This window comes from Mus musculus, chromosome 6 (genome assembly GCF_000001635.26).
Source record: "Mus musculus strain C57BL/6J chromosome 6, GRCm38.p6 C57BL/6J".
Taxonomy (NCBI): domain Eukaryota; kingdom Metazoa; phylum Chordata; class Mammalia; order Rodentia; family Muridae; genus Mus; species Mus musculus.
Window position 1 is genome coordinate 17,883,023 of NC_000072.6, and position 26,176 is coordinate 17,909,198.

General features: G+C 40.8%; 1 protein-coding gene across 19 annotated transcripts in view; it reads left to right on the forward strand.

Moving 5' to 3' along the window:
• Positions 1-26,176, forward strand: part of St7 (suppression of tumorigenicity 7) — a 249,123-nt gene that overhangs the window by 189,122 nt on the left and 33,825 nt on the right. For 12 of the 19 annotated variants that reach the window (XR_377290.4, XR_003956244.1, XR_003956246.1 and 9 more), the window contains 3 exons: positions 2,982-3,096; positions 21,875-21,947; positions 23,386-23,488. Coding sequence is in view for 9 of the 19 variants with exons in the window: in NM_001289624.1 (NP_001276553.1) it covers positions 2,982-3,096; positions 21,875-21,947; positions 23,386-23,488 (291 nt within the window). In the remaining 10 variants the exon portion in view is untranslated. Of the gene's footprint in view, positions 1-2,981; positions 3,097-21,874; positions 21,948-22,684; positions 22,821-23,385; positions 23,489-26,176 lie in introns of those variants that run through there. The other 7 variants (XR_868763.3, XR_003956242.1, XR_003956243.1 and 4 more) reach the window with 2 other exon arrangements.

A 26,176-nucleotide genomic window follows, 5' to 3' on the forward strand; every position in this document is an offset into this window, starting at 1 on the left:
GGTTGGAAAAAAAAAGAATTTGATTTATACTTCCTCATCATGGTTCATCACTGAAGGAAGTCAGGACAAGAACTCAGGCAGGGCTGGAACTGTAAGGAAGGGCTGATAAAGGGACTACTGATAACAGGCTTGTTCCCCATGGCTTGTTCACTCTGCTTTCTTATAGAATCCATGATTACCTGTTCACTGATGTCCCCACCCATAATGGGCTGGGCCCTCCTACATCAGTCACTAAGAAAATAACCTACAGGCTTGTCTAAAGCTAGATCTTACTGAAGTATTTCTCAATTGAGACTCTCTCCTGTCCAAAGACTTTGGCTTGTGTCAAGTTGTCATAAAACTAGATAGCTAGCACACCTATACTTTATTATTATTTATCTCAGCATAGTTTAAAACCATGATTATTGACATAAAAGGATTTATAAACTTTTAGAGGTTATTGTATTATTATTGAAAGTAGTTGTCCATGTAGAAGATTAACAAGATCAGTGGTTCTCAACCTTCCTAATGCTGCAACCCTTTAATATGGTTTCTTGTGTTGTGGTGACAGCCAATCATAAAAAATATTTTTGTTGCTACTTCATAACTATAATTTTGCTACTGTTATGAATCATAATGTAAATATCTAATATGTAGGCTATCTGACATGTGACCCCTGTGAAAGGGTCATTTGACTCTCAAAGGGGTCACAACCTACAGGTTGAGAACCACCGAGCTAGAGCATCACAAATACATGAGTTTCCTTTATTAAGAACCTGGTCCTCTCCTTCAAGATGCAGTTTAACCCTTCTGTAAGGGAAGATGTACTAGGAAATTCTGGACAGTTCTTTCTCCTTACGTCTCACTCAAGTTGAACACTATCATGCTTTAATCCCTTTGGGCCTGTCTTTCTCTGTATCTAATTGGAAGGCATTGTTTGTTCCATTAATCTATACCTGTTATAGTCGCATCTCTTGCTCCTTGCCCTTTTACAGAACTTCATTCAGTTTTCCAGGTTCAACCTAATCATGGACTACCTTGCCGATGTGCCCAGCTGATGTCCACTGTTCTCTGAAATGCAATACCCTCGGCAGCTGTGGCCACTATGCATTTAGAGTCTCCAGTTTGTTAAGCCCTCAAGATGGCCTTACTCCAAGCAGATTTTCTTCCTTGATACTTTGCACATTCTGTCTTTAAACTTCTTGTGATACTTCTTTCCCCTGGTCCAGCAGAAGACCTTGATTCCCGTTTTTCTAAGGTTAATCCCCTCAGGCCCCTGACACAATCTCTATCCCATTTTCTCCCAGCCATACTACTTTCTAGCTAGCTGCTTTCCCAGTTGCCAGTTTTGTCCGGGCAGCTTGAAACAATAGTCCCCATGCCTCTCCTTTTACTCTCTGCCTTCCATCCAAATTGCTCTGGCCAAGCTACTAGTAGCTATTAAAATCTGTGGGCTACAGTTCCGTCCTCACCAGGTTTAGTCTCTTTATGGTACTTTGTAGTTACCAAACATCTTCTATTGTTCTGAGGACCTCTCTTTTGGGTTTCTTTCTACTTTAAATTTGTACAAATTTGGACTCATCATTTTTCTATAAGAACATGGGGAGAAAGCTTTTAACGATTTAAATATAATGTTTATTTACAATCTAATAATATTTTTAATTATTTTTAAAGGATTATAATGTGTGTGTTCATGTATGTGTAGGTTCACATGTGTATGTAAATGCACGTCCACATGTGTGCTTATGCATGTGGATGCCAGAGGTCAGGTATACTTTGCCTTATTTTGTTTTCATCAAAACATTTTTCAGAAATTAAACCTATTTTGATTGATTTTTTTTTTAGAATTTCATACAACTGTTTTTATCATAGTCACCCATTCCCAGCTGCCCCCAGACTTACCCCTCTTCCTTACCCATCCAACTTTTTGTCTTCTTTGTTTTTCAGTCCTCTCAAGTTCTGTTTGTGCTGCCAATATCCTCTTGGGTGTGGGGCCATCCTCGGAAATGTGGTCAGCTTTCCAGGAGCTGCTTCCCTAAGGGACAGTGGCTCTCTCCCCTGGAAGCTAGGAATGGCCATTAGCTTCTCCTGGGGGGTGGGGGGGGCATGCCCACCTCCTGCCTCCAGCCTGGGGTTTTGTCTTCTTAGCCTCGCACCTTGTTCTGCAGACAAAACAAGGCAGCTGCATCTCTCATTGGAACCTGAGGCCTGCTGGCTGGGCTAGGCTGACTAGCAGGAAGCTCCAGGGTAGGTCTGTCTCTGCCTCCTCAGTCTGGGAGCCACAGAAGCAAGCTGTTGCACCCACATTTCTTTTTGCTATGGGTGCTGGGAATTAAACTGAGGTCCTCACCCTTATGTGATGAGCATTTTACCAACTCAGCCTTCTTTTGGTCTCTATATATTTATATTATGTAAATGGGACAATTTTATATCAGTTATACTGTAAGAATAAATATTTCTTGTGTGTATGTATGTATGTGTGTGTGTGTATGTGTGTGTGTATGTGTGTGTACATGCATATTTGTGTGCATACATGTGTAGAGGCCAGACATCAGTTTCTGGTATCTATCTTGTTTTCTGTTTTTTTGCTTTCTTCCCTTCCTTCCTTTTTCCCTTCCTTTCCTTCCCTTTTTCTTTTGTTTTAAGATAGGGTTTCTCACTGAATGTCAAGCTTACTGATTCAGCTAAAGTAGCTGCCAGCAAACCCTAAGGATTCTCCTGTCATGACCTTTCCAACACAGCATGGAGATTACAAGGCATGCTCTGCAGAGTTTTGTTTGTTTGTTTTTGTTTTTAATATGAGGTCAGGAGGTTGAACTCGAGTCTTTTAAATTATGTGTCAAGCACTTTACTGACAGCCATTTCCCCAACCTCAAGAACTATTTCTTAAGATACTTGACTATAGGAATTATTTACTACACATATATGCTTCATTTCTTAAATGTAAATGTGAAACTATAAGGCATGTATGTTAATTATTCCCCTGGTCTCTTCTTTCCTAGTTAATGAAGGAGTTTCCCCTCCTAAGCATGTTCAATATCCATGAGAACCTTCTAGAAGCTCTTCTGGAACTCCAAGCTTATGCTGATGTTCAGGCAGTCTTAGCAAAGTATGATGGTAAGTCCTTGGATATTTGTATGCATTTGAGAACTCCGTTCTCCTTGGCATAATTCAGCGATTAGATAGGAAAGACGATTTCAAGTAGGGCTTTGCTATTACTCTAAGAATTATCACCCGTAGTGTTCCGATGGTTACTCTCCAGCATCTTCAGTGTAGTGCTTACCCAGGCAGAAGCATTACAGAGCTTGTGCTCCCCTCTTACCTGAGCTCGGCACACCCTGCTCATACCCGCCCAGCAGCGAGTTTCCCCTCCTGATCAAGACACACCCCATGTTGGATTGAGCAGCACCAAGCATTCCCATGATACCTTCCAAGTTCACTGTGTTCACCTTGTTGATGTTTTAGATCAATGCAGAACAACCAATTGCCTTGGCACCGGTGACAGTGTAGCAAATGTTTGGAGAACAAGTTCTGTTCTCTATCCTGGGTGTCTTCCTTACTAAGAGCCTCCCCGTTTGTTTCTGTGGTATCTGTGAAGGCCCTTTACCAGTGTGCTCATTCCGCAGAAGCATTTGCTGTTTTCTGCTTCATCTCTTACCAATAAGTCAGGTACATAAACTGGTACAACCTAGGGAATTTAAAACTATTCTGTTTACAGTGGTATCTACGCATTTAATATTTGATTAACAGTACAAAAGTTATATACATAATTTCTTGCTAGGCTTAGACTCTATTAACTCCACTCTTTTCTGAATTATTTCAATAATTGTCTCCATAGAATGTGCTTGTTTATAGATTTGATATTGTGGCATAGTTACTTAGTATAACATATTATGATATGTAGTATCATAATAATCCTTTTGCATTGTAAAATATTATTTCTTTAGTAAGCCTCATTAGTCCATTTAAGTGTTATTCAGGTCACAGATTTTCTAGGATTCTTCAAATGTAGAGAACAAACTATATCATTTGGATTTTATTTTTGACATAAATCCTCCCTAAGGGATGGTGTTGTTATCCTCTGCTATTAAAGGAAGCTGAGCTATTGTGCGCCCGTTTTTGTTTGTTTTTCTCAAAGTCTTGTTCAGATTGATGGAAACTAAAAGCCTTTAGCCAGGGATGGCATCAGTTTGCCTATATAGATATGCACACCCTGTGTAACAAGATATACACGTATGGAGCTGATTTTAAAGTATTTGTGGAATACTTTAAAGTAAACAAACTGAAGCGTGTTTGGCCTTCACATCAACTCATTTTTATTCTCTGTTTATTCTCTAGAATCTCACTGTTCAGTTGAAGCTTGGAGATGTAAGCTATACATGATTGTGGGCACAATGCTCATATATTGAGTGTCTTTTAGTACCAAACTAGGTAGTCTCATGCCATGGCTCTACCTAGTAATGCGTTTTGCCCAATGCAAGGTTCTTGTTCTCGTCGTCGTCAGTGCTGGTCTCTCCTTAGCACACTAAGCCTTAAGAAGTAAGGCTTTAACTAAAAAGCCTTTGAGATCACAGGTCTCCAGACTGCTTTCATGAGGACCTCAGTTCATTACAGAAATCATCAGCTTTGTGTTATAAAACGGATTGCCAAGTAAAGAAATGAACTCACTTGGACTTATTCATTGTCTCAATGTATCCCATTGCACAGCCTCCATTCCTCAACAATCAAAAACTGATTTATTAAATTCTGATAACATATGTTCGCATTACTTGTTACAACAGCCTGTCCCACCCTCCACTAAAACTTGGCTTGCACTTTGAAAAATTCCTTTATTTCAAATGGACATGCTCACCCTATCAAGGCCCATGTTGAGCTTTGTTTATGTTGTGTACCTGGCAACAGAAATGATGTTCTTGTTCATTATTCATGGAAAAAGAGTCTCACTGGTGGCAGGACACAGAGTGTTGCTGGACTGCCTCATTAGAGGCTTTGAGTTCAGCGGTTGTCAATAGAGTGAAGCTGACCTAACGCCCACTGAGCTCTGCGGGGAGTTTTGGTGCTGACTTGGCTCGTGCTTGTGTCACTTACAGTAGAAATCTGATGAACTGGCGGCCGAAGTTACTGTTCTTGAGGGTGAGCTGCAGCCACTTAGGACTGTAAGATGTCTCCTGCTCTTTATCCCAGCCCATGGTTGGCTCTTTGAAGTACATCCTTGATGCTTTTCTTGAAGGCCCAAAAGATCTTGACTGAGCTTCTAGTCCTTTATCTGGCCCCGTGCATGGAAGTGAGTGCTCTGCAGCTCCTGGAGTAGATAGCTTACGGGGTGCCCTGTGTTTTGCCTTGGTTCAGCTTCAATCATTCTTATCTAAGTTGCTAGAGACAGCATTTTCAATCGCAGCCCTCCATCGCTCTCATACAGTCACACCCAAAACAACAGGATTATGTTATCTCTCCAAGTTGGAATGTTCTGGTTGGGTGGCTGTTTCTGGGATGGTTTATGGGCACAGCAGTCCTTTATTGTTTGGTAAGTGGCTAAGTTTTATAAGTCATGTTCTGGGAAGGGATTAGGGATGCTTTTCTGACCTTTATGAAAAGGATTTAGAAAAATGGCAAGAATGGAGAGGGAGAAAAAACTGAGAAATAAACATGCTTTAGGGGGAGAGGAGGACAAAATGTATTCCCACTTGCCGCATAATTCTTTACTATTATTAAAAAAGAAGAATTTGACTTTGAAAGTTTTGAAATTGAAAATTCTTCATATTCACAAATTCTTCCAACAGATCCTGTGAAAATTGCCTGTTCTAGGATTACAGATTAATTGGCCATACTTTCTTGTGATCAAAATTCCAATTTTGATTTTCTCATTGAGCTAACATCTCATGCCTTGTTATTCTACACATTTGTCTAAAATCTGGATTGTCATTTCTGAGGGGTTTCATTTGCTTCTGTTTTCAGTTTCTTCACCAACACATTGGGTACTTATAATATGTTGGTGCCAGACACAGTCTAAGCTTTCATATATGACTACATATTTGGTAGGTGCTATTGTTAGCTTCATTTAGTGTTGTGCTGTGTCTGAGAAGTATCTTGTTGACGGTAATCCCCAAACTGTCAAAGCAAAGCCATGTAGATGTAAGAGAAAAGAGATCGGCTGTAGACAGTCAATGTTTACATGATAGGAATGTTCTAAGAAAGAGAAAATCGTTGATAAGAGTCGTGGTGTCCACTCCAGGCCTATCCTTTTCACCATCACTTACTGCTGTCTGCTTTTGGTAGTATTTGTAACTTTAAAAAATCAATACCGATCTTCAAACATGTTATACTCGTTAGCTACACCTTCATAGCAACTCTTGCAAGGAGATGGCTACTCCATTTCAGCAGATGTACAAACTGAGGTGTTGTGAATTTACATAACTTGAAAACTCACACATTCCTAAACAACTGCAGAGCTGGGATTCAACTCCATGTAGGGTTAACTGTAAAACTCATGTGTTATCCATCAATGTGAGGCTTGCTGCACTGATAGACTCTGCTGTTCATACTAAGGTGTGAAACGTGTGGGCTGGGACCATCGTGCAGAGTGTCTGTGATGCTGACTTGCTTTGTGGTCATTCCTTAGGAAATTAGGATCTCTACATGTGCTTGCCTTTCTGATGCTATCTTCAAAATATGGCCCTTTTTTTTTTTATTGTTTAACATCTAATGCCTGATTTTTTAAATTAGGTATTTTCTTCATTTACATTTCTAATGCTATCCCAAAAGTCCCCCATGCCTCCCCCCGACTTCCCCCCCCTCCCACTTCATGGCCCTGGCATTCCCCTGTATTGAGGCATATAAAGTTTGCAAGACCAAAGGGCCTCTCTTTCCACTGATGGCCGACTAGGCCATCTTCTGATACATTTGCAGCTACAGACACGAGCTCTAGGGGATACTGGTTAGTTCATATTGTTGTTCCACCTATAGGGTTGCAAACCCCTTTAGCTCCTTGGGTACTTTCTCTAGATCCTCCATTGGGGGCCCTGTGATCCATCCGATAGCTGACTGTGAGCATCCACTTCTCTGTTTGCTAGGCCCCAGCATAGTCTCGCAAGAGACAGCTATATCTGGGTCCTTTCAGCAAAATCTTGCTAGTATATGCAATGGTGTCAGCGTTTGGAGGCTGATTATGGGATGGATCCCTGGGTATGGCAGTCTCTTGATGGTCCATCCTTTCATCTCAGCTCCAAACTTTGTCTCTGTAACTCCTTCCATGGGTACTGGTATAGCGACAGACAAGTAGACCAATGGAATAGAATTGAAGACCCAGAAATGAACCCACACACCTATGGTCACTTGATCTTTGACAAGGGAGCTAAAACCATCCAGTGGAAAAAAAGACAGCATTTTCAACAAATGGTGCTGGCACAACTGGCAGTTATCGTATAGAAGAATGCAAATTGATCCATTCCTATCTCCTTGTACTAAGGTCAAATCTAAGTGGATCAAGGAACTCCACATAAAACCAGAGACACTGAAACTTATAGAGGAGAAAGTGGGGAAAAGCCTCGAAGATATGGGCACAGGGGAAAAAGACCTGAATAGAAAAGCAATGCCTTGTGCTGTAAGATCGAGAATCGACAAATGAGACCTCATAAAATTGCAAAGCTTCTGTAAGGCAACAGACACCATCAATAAGACAAAAAGGCCACCAACAGATTTGGAAAGGATCTTTGCCTATCCTAAATCAGACAGGGGACTAATATCCAATATATATAAAGAACTCAAGAAGGTGGTGGACTCCAGAAAATCAAATAACCCCATTAAAAAATGGGGCTCAGAGCTAAACAAAGAATTCTCACCTGAGGAATACCGAATGGCTAAGAAGCACCTGAAAAAATGCTCAGCATCCTTAATCATCAGGGAAATGCAAATCAAAGCAACCCTGAGATTCCACCTCACACCAGTCAGAATGGCTAAGATCAAAAATTCAGGGGACAGAGAGCAGATGCTGGCAAGGATGAGGAGAAAGAGGAACACTCCTCCATTGTTGGTGGGATTGCAAGCTTGTACAACCACTCTGGAAATCAGTCTGGCGGTTCCTCAGAAAATTGGACATAGTACTACCGGAGGATCCCGCAATACCTCTCCTGGGCATATATCCAGAAGATGTCCCAACCGGTAAGAAGAACACATGCTCCACTATGTTCATAGCAGCCTTATTTATAATAGCCAGAAGCTGGAAAGAACCCAGATGTCCCTCAACAGAGGAATAGATACAGAAAATGTGGTACATTTACACAATGGAGTACTACTCAGCTATTAAAAATAATGAATTTATGAATTTCGTAGGCAAATGGATGGACCTGGAGGGCATCATCCTGAATGAGGTAACCCAATCACAAAAGAACTCACATGATATGTACTCACTGATAAGTGGATATTATCCCTGAATCATAGAATACCCAAGATACAAGATACAATTTGCAAAACACATGAAACTCAAGAAGAACGAAGACCAAAGTGTGGACACTTTGCCCCTTCTTAGAATTGGGAACAAAATATGGCTTTTGATCTTCAATAAAACTAATTTTGTCACAAAAGGATTTGATATATAACACTAATTTGATTTGAGATTTATCATATTTTTTCATCCATGTATTTGTTATATATGAAATATGTTCACTATTCCAAGGTCATCAGAAACTTCTTTTAAAAGCATTGTAAAAACTACTACAGTTTTTGGATCCACTTTCAAGAAAGTTTATAGGCTATCTTGAGACTAAAGGTTAAAAACTTTAGTCTCAAAGCTTAAGATGGTATAAAGGAAAATAATCCATATAGCTGATTCATTATATATAATCTGTGCATTTCAATTTTAAAAGAGTCTCACCACACCAATGAATGTGCCTATGCTGAGTACACAGTACACTTAGAAGCATTTACATCTGCCGTTTTTAGTTAATAATCCCTAGGATTTTAGAAGGCATCAAGGGTGGAGGACTTAACGTTCTAAGCCTCAGTGTCTTCTGTGGAAACGGAATCAAGGCTTAGAAAGTTCAGCAACTTGGTTAAGATGACATCGCGGGTGATTGGCTAGGGAAGTGTCCTTCGTGCTTGGTACTGAGAACTGTGAGGCCCAGAGGAGAGATGGAGAAACTGTTAGCTGTTTTGCAGAGCTTGCTTGCTGTTCCTCAGGTTTTCTAGCCTTGGTCAATCTTATATAAATAGAAAGCTCTGTATTCAACGTCAGCTGAACCATGAGGGTAAGAGCCAGTCCTGCTTCCCACAAAGCCAGTGTGTGACCTATTATGGAAACTAATCATAGACATAGAAATACTTGATTATTAAAAACAGCATTTCTTAGGTTCACCTGAAAGCTGTAAACAGGAACATCTTTGAATTTTGACTCCTGATACAAAGACAAAGCATCCCTTTGGAGCCAGTGTTTGTTGCTTTTCTCGTTGGTATGAGAAAAATATTTGATAGAAACAGCTTAAGGGAGAAAAATGTATTTTGGCACACAGCTTCAGTCTGCCATGAGGGAAAGATGCAGTTGTTTGGTCCATAGAGGTACATGTTTGCTGCTTCCACTTCTTACATCTGGGGAAGCAAGAAGGAGAGAGTGTGGACTGAAAGTGTGGCTGGGTTATCACTATCAAAAGCCCAGCACTGGTGCCTATGTCTCGGAAGTAGGTCCCATGTGCTAAAGGGTCCGAAGCCTCCCCTGGACAACACTGGCTAGAGACTTAAGTGTTTAAACACATGAGCTTATGTGTAACAGAGCCCCTCCAGCCTTGTCCCAATGCACAAACAGAAACACAGACCAAAGCTCTTTGGATATTTACATTATTAACTTTCTACTGGTGGGTCTAAATTTAAGGACATAAAGTTTCCTATAGGGAACAGCTGATTTTTTTTTTTAAGTCAAAATTGTATAAAGGCAACAATTACATCAAGACAATTTACTGGTAACATTGAACCCATGGTAAATTAGCATTGTTACCTGTCAGCTGGTAATCTACAAAGGGCGTACTCCAAAACAGTGCATGATTCTAATGTAGAAGGAATGCTTTCATTTCAACACATTGAAAACAGAAGCTAAGAAGAAATCTTTCTGTGTTGAGACTTCAGCTAACAAGCCTTATACTGGTCCTTTCATAGTCACATTGTCCAAGCCCTTGTAACCAACTCACACTAGTTTCAGTGAAATGGACACTGGACACCCTGTGTTTATCCTTAGTTTGTTTTCTGTTTGCCTTTGAAGAAACCAGGAACAGAAGATATTTGAGGAGTCAGAGGAACCAATGAGTAAGACCCATATTCTCATAATCAGATTATTCCGGCCTTCAAATGGTACATTTCATCCAAGCAGTAACACAAGTTTTAGGCATACACAATTTCCAAAACATTCACCACAAAATTAGGCTGCTTTAGCAAATGAAGTTTTGAAAGGTTGTCAGTCCTTTTAGTGATTTGAAACCTAGTCCAGCTCTGTTTCTTGGATTAGCTGCTATGGAAATAATCAAGTATGTTAGGCAAGTGATTAAAGCGAATTTTAGTGTAAAAGATGGGCCAATGAAGCAGTCAGCTCTTCAGACAAGAAAATAATCATTACCACTGATACCATGAGCTGTGGCTTCCGGCTCATAAGCATGAATCACTGTGAAGCTTTGATGAACTTTGGACCAGGTGCCCTCCTGATTCGGACACCAGAGGTCAGCTGCCAAGAAATCTAGGCCTTTGAGATCACGAATGATAGACTGTCAGATGATGGGCTATGTATGTAGTAAGCATGAGTTCTGGTAATGGATGTCATTTCAACAAGGGCTGCATGCATGAGGAACTTCTGTCTCTGATGATGGAGAAGACTGTTCATAAGTACATACATCTGTAATGCACATAGTTGGCACACTCACAAACCCTTTAAATTTATGTTGGCTTTGGTAATCCTCATTGCCCAGTTATCATAATTTACCAAGGTAACATTCCTCCCCAGCCAGCCATTACCATCACTGAAACTGCCGGGTTTGGCTCCAAAGCACCAGCCACAGAAGGGCCCTTTGACAGAACTTCTGGGGTAAACTAGTCCAAAAGTTGCAAATCACATCTGGTGTTTGGCTTTGCAGCATAAGATGAATTTTTCTGGGTGTAGCTGAACGCATGTTCCTTGCTCTTCCCCCTGCCCAAAATTACTAAGGCCATGTAGAATTTCCCGATTGAATCATTGAAATCCCAGATGGCACATTTTTTTGAGTTTTTTTGTGTATCAATCCTTTTTATTTCTTCAGTGAATTTTCCTCTTTGGTTGAAAGGGGACCTTGGATTAGCTTTCTCGGAGGTGGGGCAAAAAGACCTCACACTGCCTGGAACTAGCAACAACAGAGCTTAAGGGTAGGTTTCTACATTGCTGTTGTTTCCCTCATATGATGACTAGGGGTAAGTGTGGAACGTTTCCTGAGTGTATCCACAAGGGTAAGAGCATCTTGCAACAGGGCACTCATAGCATTTCACAGTCCACCAATGGTTGTGGACGTGAGACAGGCAGCTGTCTTTGTTCTTTCATTTTCTTATTTCTGTGTTTGGTTCATAGTTGCAGGAGAATCTGTGAGTACTGCCTTTGCTGGATGAACATGAATCTCAAGTGTGTCTGATAGAGGTCATGCCAGTTGGTTGCCCAAACAAGAAGAGAGACACAAGATGCCAAGTCTACATTGCTTGGAGCCAGACGTGATTTATATTTGGAGGCTTCTATTTCAGAGTTTATAAATTCTGAGTAATTGAGTGTTCCTAATCTGAAAATTTCTACAATCCAAAGCTCTTTGAATTGAGCTTAACAGTTTCGGACTTTGGAGCATAGATGTTCAACCTGGAGTTGGTACTAGATTGCAGAGAGTGATTGGGGTAACCGTTTCAAATTATTTTATCAAGGATGTATTAAAACATATTATTTAGGTTTATCTTGATTCAGGGCTTAATGTGACCTATTTTGTGTAACTTTGTTTATACTCTAGAATGGAAAGATGTTATACACATGTGTGTGTGTGTGTGTGTGCACGCGCACGCGCACCATAAATGATATATTTCATGAAGGTGAATCAGTACTTGGTGCATTTATTTTAGACATGCCACAAGCTGTGTAGAGAAATAATGTCTTTGAGAACAAGCTCTGTGTCCTGTTTTTCTTGGGCCCCTGTATAATGGAGTAGTCATTTGGAACATCTGTTGTTAGTGAATGAATCAGAAATGGAAATGTCATTATGGGATAGTATCATTTGTGAGGTAGCTTGGGGGTTATTTATCTGCAAGACTCTACCCTTCAAAGCTTTTTAGACCATAGATATGAGACTTGACCTCTGCTTGATCTGTCTCATGCATAAGAACAGTAATGTTCTATTAAACCACATCTTGATCATTATCGTTGGTAGATGAACAAAAGAAAATGAGATCAAAGAGATTGGCCTCTTAAATTGTTTTATCTTATCTGGAATTTAGTTCCATGAATTCTTCTTCAAGATTATTGCATTGAATTTTTGTTCTTATGAGCCCTTTATAACTTTGGAAAATTCAAGTCATTCCCCCTAAAATGACCTTCTTTTACCAGTGTTCCAGGAAAGGGTCTAGGAGGAGCCAGAAGAGGTGCGGCTAGCCTTCCTTGTTTCAGAAGGAAGGCTCATCTTTGCTTCATCCTTGTCTCCACTTTCGCTCTTCTTTTTCCACTATGCCCATTTGCTTTCCACCGTTATTTCAATCAGGCATCTTGATGAGAGCACTAGCAAGTTGCTATACTTCCTGTTGGAACACTAGAGGCAAAGATAGTTGCAAGAGGAATCTTGAGAAATAACTTGAGAAATAACTCATCTTGAGAAATAACTCATTCATGGTTTTCTCTTAAAATGCCCATTAACACTAATTACTTTTGTCTTTCAGAAGATAAATTAGATGTAGATATTGTTATCCAATGATGCTAACATCAAGAAGTTTGAGATATGGATACATTAATTTAGATTTTACTTAACAGATTCTGACTACCAAGTATATTTCAGACATTGCTTTTGTGTTGTGGTTACAAAGAGCTTAAGATACACAGCACTTACTTTCTATAGAACACCAATTGAAGTAAATATGGGAAGAAATACTGGAAGAGATAAGGACTATGATAGTAGGTTTTAACTGAAGATGGCTGTACCACTTCATCTAGCAAGGAGAAGTGAAGAGATCGTTCTTGGAGGAGGTGGTATCTGAACTGATATGGACAGTGAATGCACTTGTATTGAATTTTTAGAGCATATGGAACACATGGAAGCTGCGGGGGTAGGGGGGCATAGCCAATATGCCTTGTATGAGAATTTCTAATTTTTCATATTGTAGAGGGATAGACAAGGGGCATAGCAAATGGCAGAAGATACATGAAGTGAAATAAGCAAGAAACAGAACTGAACAGCTTTGAGTCAGGCTGGGATTTTGTTCAAAAGTCAATCTCAAGGGAAACTTCCATCTGCCCTCATTGTGTAAAGAATAGAATAATGGGCTCACATTCTGCCCTTGCTTGACTTGAGGTTAGTCAAATAGGAATGGCCCCTATAGGTTCATATACTTCAATACTTGGCTCATGGTGTGTGGCACTTAAAAGGTGTGGCCTAGTATGTCACTGTAGGGCCGGGCTATGAGGTTTCTTATGCTTAAGCTCTACCCCGTGTGGCACACAGTTTAGTTCTGCTGACTGTGGATCAAGATGTAGAAAACTGAGCTCCTGCTTCATGTCTGCCTGCACATCACCATCTTCTGCCATGATGATAATGGACTGAATCTCTGAAATTATAAACCAGCCCCAATTAAATATTTTCCTTTATAAGAGTTGCTGTAGTCATGGTGTCTCTTCACAGCAATAAAACCTAAACTAAGATAGGAAATTAACATTTTTTTCCAAAGCTCTCGGATATGAGAGTGAAATCTTAACAAGAAGTGACTTTCTGATACTACAGTTGAGTACCGTTTGATTCCCCAGGAGGCTGTTGCAAACATCAATTGAAGTCTCTGGGAAGTGGGATTTGTTTCTTGTTTAGATAAGTGACAGCCCCAGTATAGATAGTCTCTAATGTCTTCCAGGTGAGCAGATCTTCCTATTGTTAGCTACTGGACATTTGCTCTCTGCCGATCTCCCAACCATAGCAAACTGTCTATAAAGACAGTTGCAACTGTAGATGCGCCTTCAGAAAGTGTACCTAAGACACAGGGAGGCTGCTTGGCCGCAGTCTGTTGACACCTCTCTGGTTTTGCTAGGCCATCTGACAACATAAGGATAAGCATGGGTCAGGGAGAGAACAGGTGAACACCCCAAAGGCTGAACTTGTGACAAAGGACTGCATGCTGTGAATGCATGGGGAGCTAGGGAGTTCTGTTTGCTCACCAAGCCCTCTGATACACCAGTGCCCTGCTGCCACTCCAGGTACTGCAAACGGAGTCAAAACACAGGAGTGATGGTCTACTTCATCAGAAGGTCAGGTCTTAAATGGAGATGCTTAAAGTTAAAGAAAGGAGCGTTGGGCACAGAAGTGTCCCTTGAACTTAAAAGAAACAATAGTCAAAAGCCAAAGTCACAAGCTGTTTCTTTAATTCAGAGGAAAGATAAATGTTAGACTCACATATGGAAATTCATTGAACATAACTGACCTGATATTGATGGATTTGGGGTAGGGTGCATGAAAAACAGTTTTTACAGGAAAATATTTTAGAAAGTTTGGGTGACTGATGAAATTATACTCACCTCCAATGGAAATGCAAAGGAAAAACAAACAATGAAAGCATATGAAAACATCAGAACGGCAGCTCTGCAGGCATGACTCAGAGAGTAAGAGCCCTTGCTTTCAGAGCAGAAGACCCTGCATTTGGATCCCAGCACCTGTGTCAAAGCCAGACAGTGATATAGAGGGCTAGACAGAAAGATCAGTGGCACTAGATGGCCACGGAATCTCCAGATTTAGTAAGAGAGCTCATCTCAGAGGAGTTAGATAAAACAGTATTCACAATGTCTTCCTCTTGGCCCTTGTGGATGCCCATGGTACATGCATATACATCACACACACATACAGAAAAAGAAAAAGAATGAACATATCAGATGTCAAGTAACTGTTTACCTATAAGTAAGGCATATGCCAGTGTGGTGGTATTTAGGATAGTAAGGCTCTAAGGGAAGAAAAAGCCTGGGTATTTAATGTGTAAAGTTATGGTCTATGCAAAACAGTGAATAAAGTATAAGATAATATGAGAGGGGAAAGAAAATCAGATATCACAACTGGTAGTTTGGGGATATTGCCTTTCTGCCCCCTCTCTTAATTGGGTCTTAACTGTTTAGTTCAGGCTTGTCTTGACCTTGAGGTCCTCTGTCTCTTCTTCCCACAGTGGTTATGTGTGCCTTCCTGCCTGTCTGGACCTACATTTCATTTTAAATTTTAAAAAGAAATACTTGAGCAGAATAACCATAGAAGCACTAGGCTGTTATCTCTGTCTTTGCCTTTATTTCATATCAGTACTGTTTGGAGAAGAAAGTATTGCATTAAATGTTAGTAGGAAATCACAACTGCTTGTTGGTCATTTTCTGAGAAGTACAGCAAAGAAATAAATCCCAGTAAAATTCTAGAAATCATAATTACGTGTTTTATGAGCATTTAGCAGAGATAGAGGTGACTGAAATTCCAGGATGTGTACTCTGGAGATTTTTTTAGCAAATAAACACAGATGAGATAGTGGCTGTGAAAATATTTATAGTATATACAATAGTCTTAAATGTTTATCTTATTAGTTTGAGTGGCCAGTTTCTTTCATGTTTGTAAATTGGAGGAATGCCATAGACCTGATTATATCTTGAAACAAAACATTTGCTAATGTTTTAAATGTTGTTATTATAGTTAACATGAAGTAATATTTTGTATATACATTTGTGTGTGTGTAATATATATATATATATATATATATATATATGTGTGTGTGTGTGTGTGTGTGTGTGTGTGTGTGTGTGTGTGTGTGTGTGTATAAAATCACTGCAGCCAGTTGCAAATAATTATGATCTCTAGAAGCATGATCCCCAGGTTTCCTTCTTGGTACTACCATTATCAATTTTTGTTGTTGTTGATATTTTTTTGACAAGATTTTTCTGTGTAGCTAGGATGACCTGAAACTCAAAATCCTTCTACCTCAGCCAAATCAAAGTACAGATTATAGGCATGCATCCTAGACCCCTCTGCCAACATTTTTAAATTATAGACAAGCTGGTACAGTTATAGGTCATGTGAAACTATTTATATTTATTCCAGCTGTGATATTGTCATTATTTCTTCATTCCATTTAAAAATAACTTATAATAATAATAATAATAATAATAATAATAAATTGTGTTATTCTGAGGATGAAATAATACCAAGGCTTTCTCCTTAGCAAGCTCTCAATAACCGTTTGCAGTAACTTTGATGGAGGTAGTGGTGTGGAGAGAAAGGTGTACTTATGAAATGCACAGATGGGGTAAAGCTATGGGTGGCAGCTTGAATCAGAAAGATGACTAAGAAGCTGGATGGCCATGGGGAAAGCAGTAAAATTGATGCTAGAGAATTAGTAAGATTGAGAATAGAGTGGAGCCACATGTGAAATCCTGCCTGGATGTTTTCAAACTTTCAGAACATTTTCATGGCCTTTGTGGAAGAGGGAAGAAAATCAAATTTTAGCTGAAATCAATTTGAAGACTTCCTGGGGATTTATTTGGTTGACCACACCATTATGGGAACAAATGAGATCTCAGGTGCTCAGTGGTAGGCCTGGCTGGTGCTCAGGGGATGCTAGTGGCGGTGGCTCCGGTATGGGCGGGCTTGGGGTACCGTGAGGCTTGCTGCGATCCCAAGTCTCACTTTAAACCATTCATTGCTCAGGAACCCAACTAGGTGAAAAGTTCTGATGTTCTGTCATTTCGGACATTAGAGACTTTACCATGGGAAACTGGTAGAAAAGAGACGTTGACTTGGGAAACAATTTGATCCTGTCTTGTCATAGAAGGCAAGTGGGTTTTAGGTTCTTATAGAGAAAAGAAGACTGTGGCAAGTGATTGAAGGTCAATAAAAATGTGAGGAAGGTCATACTGTAAGAAAAGTGTCCTTGTCTCAGGTTTTAATTATAATATCACACCACCTCTCTCTCTCTCTCTCTCTCTCTCTCTCTCTCTCTCTCTCTCTGTCTGTGTGTGTGTGTGTGTGTGTGTGTGTGTGTGTGTGTGTGTGTGTGTGTGTAATTAGGTTGAACCAAGTCCTGTTGCGTGCTAACTGTATTATCTACCACTGAATTATACCCCAACCCAAATTCCAATTCTTAAGAGGAGTTTATGGTGATTGTTGCATAATGTCTCTTGTAAAAGGAAGAAAAAGGCAGACTTCATATGAACACACATGGGGAAAATGTCTTCCCCTTTCAGAAAGGGACATATAGAAACACAAGTGTTGGTTTTAACAAATATAAGTGATTATTGAGGTATAAATTACACAGTCATATACATATCTTATACATGTCTTATAGATAGTGGAGAATGGCTTTTTACTTAGATATATGCCTGTATGACCCATCTAGGGTGAAACAAAGATGTTGTAGCACCGTTCAGTGAAGTTAAATATCCACTCTTTATCTCAGCCATTCTGTTTTCACTCACACTCCCAAGAGAAAGGAATATTTTTTAAAAGATTTTTATTTTATTTATTTATTTATTATTATAAGTAAGTGCCCTGTAGCTGTCTTCAGATACACCAGAAGAGGGCATCAGATTCCATTTCAGGTGGTTGTGAGCCACCATGTGGTTGCTGGGATTTGAACTCAGGACCTTTGGAAGAGCAGTCAGTGCTCTTACCCACTGAGCCATCTCACCTGCCCCGAAAGGAATATTTTTAAAGTGTGCATAAGAAGCACAGTCCCAGGGTCCTTCGTTAGAGGAGATTAAAGCTGGAAAGTAATCCAAATGCCCAGTAATAAGAGAGTAAGTGTCTCGTGTATACACACAGTGAGGAGTCCTCAGACATGAAAAGAAATGAAAATTCTGTGCTACTAAATGGATAGACTTCAGAAATGCTGCGGGCTTCCTTCTGTATGACATCCAAGACTGTGACTTTTAATGAGAGACTTTGATAACAGTTTGATTTTGCATATGAAAGGGAAATGACTTCCCCTTTCAGAAAAGGACTTATAGAAACACAAGTTGAAGAAAAATTAGGCAAATACCAGCAGTTCATGTTAGCTAATGAGAAATACACAGTTAGCAGACTTTTTTTCTATAGGAAGTAATGGTGTGAATTGTGTGGTTTTGTACTTACCCTTTCCTTTCATTGTAATACCACATCACTCGTGTGTGTGTGTGTGTGTGTGTGTGTGTGTGTGTGTGTGTGTGTTTAGATTGAGCCCAAGCCTTGTGTATGCTAACTGTATGATCTACCACTGAATTATACCCCAACCCAAATTCTAATTCCTAAGAGGACTTTATGGTAATTATTGCTTAATTCCTCTTTTAAAGGGCAGAGTTAATCTGTCATTACAAAACAAACTAAATATTCTATATACAATTACATTTTAGACTCTTCCAAAGAATGAAAGTTCCTGGCAGTATGAGCAAGCAGATAACTTGTTACTCTCTGCTCACAGCTTCTGATATTAACATTTGCTGTGACAAATTTCATTTGTTTATCTTGTCATTTTATCCTTTTCCACAGTGACAAAGCATGAAATCACAGGGCAAGCTCAAGTCCAGGAAACAGACCTGTAGCTACCATGTGCAGGAAGGACAGGGTGGGAACAAGCATAAAGGGCCAGTGACTGGGTCCTCTATGCCATGGAGCAGTTCTTTATCTTGGTGGGTGGTGGTGTTACATGAATCTGGATAGTACAGGTGCATTCTCAAATCACTGCAACCATGTCAGCTACAGCTTTGTTGTTGTTGTTGTTGTTGTTGTTGTTGTTGGACTATGGTTATGTGAAATATGACAGTTTAGGGAATTCAGACATCTTTGTGCTGTTTTCACATTTTTCTGAACTCTTGAAGTTAGCAAAAAATCATTTCAAAAAGCATATAGGCAGCAGTTATGAAGTCTGAGCTTTGAGAGGGGCCAGGAATCAGAGTGGTAGGGATAGAATGCAAGAGGCCTATAAGAAATTACATTTACTTCTTCTAGTTTCTTAAAATGAGCCCGAAATATCAGCTTCTGCCTATTATTTGGATATTATTAGCAAAAATAAGTCAATGAGGTGATATCCTGCAGCAGGCACAATGCAAAAGGAGCATTCCTTCTGTGGGGTCCCATGCTTCTGCAGGTGCGCAGACTGACAGTGCCTGCCTGCCTCTGTCTGCCTGCCTGCCTGCCTGCCTGCCTGCCTGCCTCTGTCTGTCTGCCTGCCTGCCTGCCTGCCTGCCTGCCTGCCTCTGTCTGCCTGCCTGCCTGCCTGCCTGCCTGCCTCTGTCTGCCTGCCTGCCTGCCTGCCTGCCTGCCTCTGTCTGCCTGCCTGCCTGCCTGCCTGCCTGCCTCTGTCTGCCTGCCTGCCTGCCTGCCTGCCTGCCTCTGTCTGTCTGCCTGCCTGCCTCTGTCTGCCTGCCTGCCTGCCTGCCTCTGTCTGCCTGCCTGCCTGCCTGCCTGCCTGCCTGCCTGCCTGCCTGCCTCTGTCTGCCTGCCTGCCTCTGTCTGCCTGTCTGCCTGCCTGCCTGCCTGCCTGCCTGCCTGCCTGTGTCTGACTCCACCAGCGGATTCGCTGATAAACCTGCTTCACACAGTTTTGAACTACAGAATCCCCCTTTAAAATTTTGGTTTTTACATAACAAGCTATGGAAAGAGAAAAACAGTGAGAGCCAGCTCGTCATTCACAGTGATGGCCAAGCCCTGCGGAAGTTGTTTAGATATTTTCTTCTCTTCATATTTTTGGCATGTTAAATACTTCTAAAATTAGTAATGCATATTAGATCAAGATTACAAAGTCATCCTCAGCTATTTAATGATTTTGAGGCCAGCCTGGGATACATGAGACTCTATCTTGAAACAAACAAACGGACAATCAATCGTTTATATGGCATGCGTCGTATAATATTGGTGATGGGGAAGAAGTTTTGCTTGAACATGGTTTCTGAGATCTAGTCTACAAAGTCCCCCATCTCTTTCAGTTCTGTGTTGTTATTGTTCCTAGCAAAGATCTAAGAAAGGTTAGATCTGCTTGTCCTACAACAGAAGCCAATTAGTCCAAAGACAAGGTTGCAACATAGAAGAACCTTATTTTGGTGAGCTAGATGGTGGGAACAGGTGGGGACCATCTTGTCGGACAGGGCCATCTGGCTGAAGGCTCAGGGTTGGTTAATATGGAAATGGCTGAGTCTGGCTCCACCAATATATTTGCTGATGAACCTGCTTCACACAGTTTGAACTACAGAATTCTTCCTCTATCAAAGTTGTCAACCTTTAAAATTTTGTACACACATTCTCAGAGTCTCTTAGTTAGGGATTCCATTGCTGTGAAGAGACACGATGACCAGAGCCACCCATAAAGGTACACATTTAACTGGGGCAGGCTTACACCTTCAGAGGTGCAATCCGTGATCATCATGGCAGGAAGCCAAAACAGCTCTCATTCTTTCCAGGAATGACTTTTTGCTGCTGCCGCTGGCCAATTGTGAGATTCCTTTACAGCTTTCCTATAGGGTTGTCCCTTCAAAAGTTGCAAGCAGTCCATGAAGAGATTTGTAGGGCATTCCATACATTAAGGGTGAATTTTGAGGCACGTGGGAGAAAGCATAGTTGTAATTTCTTTAGTGACCAAGCTTTCTCTCTAGCCCTAGTTTATTTGGAATTAAGAAAATATTTTGGGGACTGGCAACATAGTTCAGTGGGTAAGGGTACTTGTTGCCAAGCTAGGCTCCTGGAGTTTGATTCCCAGAACCTGCGTGGTTCAATGAGAGAAAATGGACAGCTGCAGGCTGCCCCTGCCTCCATACATGCCCTTCCAAATAAATGCTACTTTGTACAAAGATATCATTTCCCTGTCAGAGTGGAATTTTGGGTAACAAGTGCTAAAGAAATACCAACTGCCCTATTTTGAAAAGAATGGAATTCCAGTTTAAATAATGTACCACCCACAGAGACCATGCCCTTCAGCCCCTTGGCTTTTAGTTGTGTTCCATACCAATGTTTGCTTGTAAACTGATTATCTGCATTTTACAGCTGCTCCACCCTTCCACCTGGTATTTTCTAGAAACTTTATAAAATTGTCTTTCTGGGTGACAGGTTAAGCTTTAATATGAAAGGATCATGAAGTTGAATAAGAAAACTTGGACATTTTTCAAAATGATGGCTCAGTTGTCCCTTACAGCTTACGCTCATCAGAGACCCTGGGTCTCCATGACCTTGATTTTCATGCTTGTGAAAAGGACTGTGTTTGAATTTCTGAATTTTAATATGAAGAAACCTTGTCTTAAACTAACCTATTAAAGAATACCTCATTTATCTCTGTGGGTTTTCAAATTCAGATTAATTTTTGCTGGCATTAATATTTCATGTAATTCCTGAGTGATTTTTATAACTGACAAAAAGTCTCATTTACATCTATATCACAGGTGTTTGTGCAACAACTATACATATATATATATTCTCCACTTAAATTCAAGGTATAAAAATGCATATTTTAAAATAGAAGTTGATTTCTGAAGACTGGGCCAGGTGAATTTTAAACATGAATTACTGACAAAATAACAGATAGCATTTTTGCCACTATAAGAAAGAGCTAGGGTTCTTATGTAATAGTTTAACTCTTCTTAGTTTACCCTGTCCTGGGCGTGTATGACTTAGTCCTGTGTTTTTAGAGCATCGTCCGTCCCGTTGGCTGCAGATTTACAAGGGTTCTCACTTTCTTTCCCTGACAGATATAAGCTTACCAAAGTCGGCGACAATATGCTACACAGCCGCCCTGCTCAAAGCAAGAGCTGTCTCTGACAAGTAAGTGAGCAGTCACTGTGTGCCCCCAGTGCTGTCACCTCTGAGGGTTTCTCCAGAAGCTGCCTGGGGTCCTTTTGACCCTGCTTTAAAGCATGCATTTCCCCAAAGCTGCTGATCTTTTACTTCACTATAGCAGGAGGAAGTATCTGTCCCTATGGATTGTAAGGGTGTGTGGGTTCCTAAGATAGATGGATTGGCATTACACTGCATTCCTCTGGGCTGACTTTTTCCTTACTTTTTATCTTTTTGTCAGACAGTAAAACCAAAAAGACTGCTTGGGAGATACACAAAAATATTCTGTCCCCTCTGTGTATGTGTGTGTGTGTGTGTGTGTGTGTGTGTGTGTGTGTGTGTGTGCCCTTCCATTTTGCTGTCTGTTACTGGGTCCTTCAGTGCAGTGGGAATGGCCCTCTCCTATTCTTTGCCTCACTCCTGGTCTGTTTACTTTGAGATGCCACCTCAATGGGACATTTGCCCATTTTATTCAGGCAGGTGACTATGGCACATAAACATTTCACAAGTATCCAAGGGATGACCGACCTGGCAGGTTAAAGAGAACAGAAGGATTCATTGTTTTTGAGCTCATAAAGACATTTCCCTGAGACAATCCATCCCCTTTGCAGCATCTAAAAGCAGAGAGCAGGTAGCAGCCTCTGCAGTATCAGACAGGTTTGCTGTTAAGTGTGTGTGCACTTCAAAACTGGAGTAATTTTCTTTCATTCTTTTTTATCCTGTAGATCGCCAGTACCTACTGCAACATCTTTTCTCCCTACACAGCGACTCCAGCTTGGGAGGGCAGGGCCAGGGTTGCCACAGCTTCCCCTGTGGTGTCTGCCTGCCAAGCACAGCTCTGGAGTTAGCCCTGGGTGTGAGGTGAGAAAGAGATTGCATGGTCTGGTCTTTTTTTTTCATTCCCTTGGGCAGGTGTCTTGCCCACAGTTGGGGCATGCACACTCCCCTCTGGCACAGCCCACACAGGCTAGCCTGCTGCTGAAGCTGCGGCCACTTGGCCTCCATGGCAACACTGACATTGGGTTGGGAGCCTCCCTTAAAATTCTCCCCAGTTCTGTTTTGAACCAAGTGCGTTCCTCTGTAACCTAGGATTCTCTTTTTCCTACGCTGTCTGCCCTTGTCAGTCCTCCCTCTGCTCCCACCTAAGCAGGGACCTTGCAGAAAATTTAGATTAGCTATTTAGACAGTGAGTTGACAGATGAATATAATTCCTGCCTCCATTCAATGTAAGCACGCTTTCTGCTTCTGCTGGGGTTTTTGTTCACCTTGGTGGAAGGGGTAACTCCAAGGTCCCCTGTTGAGAAGTTTGGAGAGCTTGTGCCCGTGGCTCACTGTGCTCTTAAGGGCCCTTCATGTATACTTGCTCCCTGGGTAGCTGCCCAAGCAGTGGTCCCAACTGCATGATGTTTGTCTTTCTGCTTTTCAGATTCTCTCCAGAGGCTGCGTCTCGGAGGGGGCTGAGCACAGCAGAGATGAATGCAGTAGAAGCCATCCACAGAGCTGTGGAATTTAATCCACACGTGCCAAAAGTGAGTCTCTGGTTCCCCTAGGAGCTCATTATGATGGAAGAGAAAGCATTTGTTAACCACAATGCCCTGTCCCCAGGATCTCCGTTATAAAACAATGGATTGCAACTAGCAAAAGTTGGGACCTGTGGCGTCTACAGGCATTTATAGCCTCATTTTTGAGGGGGGGAAATCCTACACTCAAGGGAACTTGAGGGAGGGGGCTGGTTTTCAGGGTAAATGTAATAAATTCCGAGACTTTGTTTGGGCAGCTAGGTTCAGAAACTTTATTAACTAGCTGAAGTGGAGATCCTGAGAGTTTGATAGGAATTTTGCATCAGTTTTAGTCTGGTCTGAGGCAAATACTGGAAATAAGCCTTATGCACAAAACTCATTAAAAACACCAGCTAATGTGACAATCCATGTCTCTACAGATAAATGTAAGTTATCAGTACTGGCTAGAGAAAAACAGGAGAAGCCCCAGAGCATGCAGTGTTTTGATTTGTGAGCACCGCTGTATGAGCTACATACATAGTGAAAGGATTGGTCTTTGCTGTTCAAACTCCATGGTCTGGAGTTGGTAAATGCCCCATAGTTTTCACATATTCCTTCTGAAGTTGATTTTAACAGAATTAAAGCAAGACAAAAGATATTTCTGGAATGTTTTATTCATGAGCTGCATGTATATTTAGGGTTTTCCTGAAGTATCTGCTCTGTGGTAGGTATTTAGCTGTGGGTCCATTTTCAGTCTGTTGATATTAAGCACATTTAGCCTCTAAGAAATTAATCCTGCAGCTCACATCTGATGTTACATGGCAGGAAGTATTGGGGAAAAAAATCTGATGAAGACCTCCTGGTGCAGATGACAAAGAAATCCTACTTGCGTTGTTGTAGTGTTATAGCAACAAGATGGAGGGGGTGGGGGGAGACAGAGAGATGCGCATGGAGTTACACACTTTAATTTACGTTGTTGATATTGAAAATGGTAGAGCTAAGTGATCTAATATCATTCCTGATGTTTTACTTAAGTCTAGGTTATATTTCTATTTAATGGGAAATTGAAGAGTGGACCACAGTGGCATTTCTACATGAGGATGTATTTAACCACTCCAATGCTAGTGGCTAATCAGCAAAATATTTACAGAGGCTTAGGGGTTATATGTAAGATGCTATGAGCATGAATCTTTATAGAATATTTTGAGGCTAAGCCAAAATGTTGATTGAACTCTGATTAAAATGTAAAACTAGTCATAAAAGTTGTTCTCAATTATAGTACACTGAAGTCATCTATTAATATTTATTGGATACTCTTCTCAAACTACTGAATGATTCTATGAGCATAAATAGTGCTCGTTTGTAGGAACTATTGGGTAACAGCCCAGGATTCTGAAGTGAAAACTTGGGTTCGAGTTCTGGCTCTCATTTCCCAGACATAGAACCCTGGGGTCAGTGCCTCTGAACTCATCTTCCCGATGAAGATCAAAATATAAGCCTTGCCTGTCTTTTGGGATAAGAATCAAATGAAGTAAAATGTTTAATAATTTTTACAAAACACTTGTCTTAGTTACTGTTGTAGTACTGTGAAGAGTACTAGAACATTTAATTAGGGGCTTACTTACAGGTTCAGAGGATAAGTCCATTATCATGACAGGGACAGCCAGCAGCATTCTCATGATAGTGGCATACAGGCAGACACAGGAGTAGTAGTTGAGAGAGCCACAGGCAAGAGTGGACCACAGTGGCATTTCTACATGAGGATGTATTTAACCACTCCAATGCTAGTGGCTAATCAGCAAAATATTTACAGAGGCTTAGGGGTTATATGTAAGATGCTATGAGCATGAATCTTTATAGAATATTTTGATTTGAGGGGTGGGGGATGGGCTGGGGGTGTAGAGCACTGTAGATATAGGCTTTTGAAACCTCAAAACCCACCTCAGTGATAAGTGACACACTTCCTCCAACAAGGCCACACACACTCCAAGAAAGCTACACCCCCTAATCCTTTTAATACTATCAATGAGTTCCACTCCCTGCTGACTAAGCACTCAAATACATGAGGCTGTGGAGGCCATTCTAACTCAAACTGCCATAACACTTGAACACCATCTATTTATAAATGCTTAAAGGAACTAATATTAGCTTATTAGGCGCCCCTCAAGCCTAGGAGACAGGTCTCAATTTTTCCAGTTACCCTAATAAGAGCCCTATAATGCAGGTAGAAAATCTGTCCAGTTCTAGGTTAGTTATTTTGATTGTGTTATCATTTAATTCTGTGATAATGGGCAGAAATGGTTAATTAAGCTTCGGAAAAATAATGAAAGCTCCTGGAAAGTAGCTCAAAAGTGCTGTGGAAGCATTTGACAGTAAGTTAACACTGCCAATTATAATTATTCTAAAAGTGGAAATGCCCAAAGTGTTGCTTTAATTGGTACACAATAATTGCATATATCTATGAAATAGAATGTGGCATTTCAATATATGTATACAGTGCATAGTGGTGACATAAGAGAAAATGTCCTATCGTTTTAGAAGTACAGAATTTCTTTGAGAGGATTTCAGTTATTTAACCTCACTTAATTTTTCTAATCATAAGAACAGAGAAGAGAGTAGTGTATTATGCATTTAATCTCTACATGGGGAGGATTTACTGATTTTGGTTCAAAGTTTCAGTCAATCATGGAGGGGAGAGCTGAAATTCAGAAAAAAGAC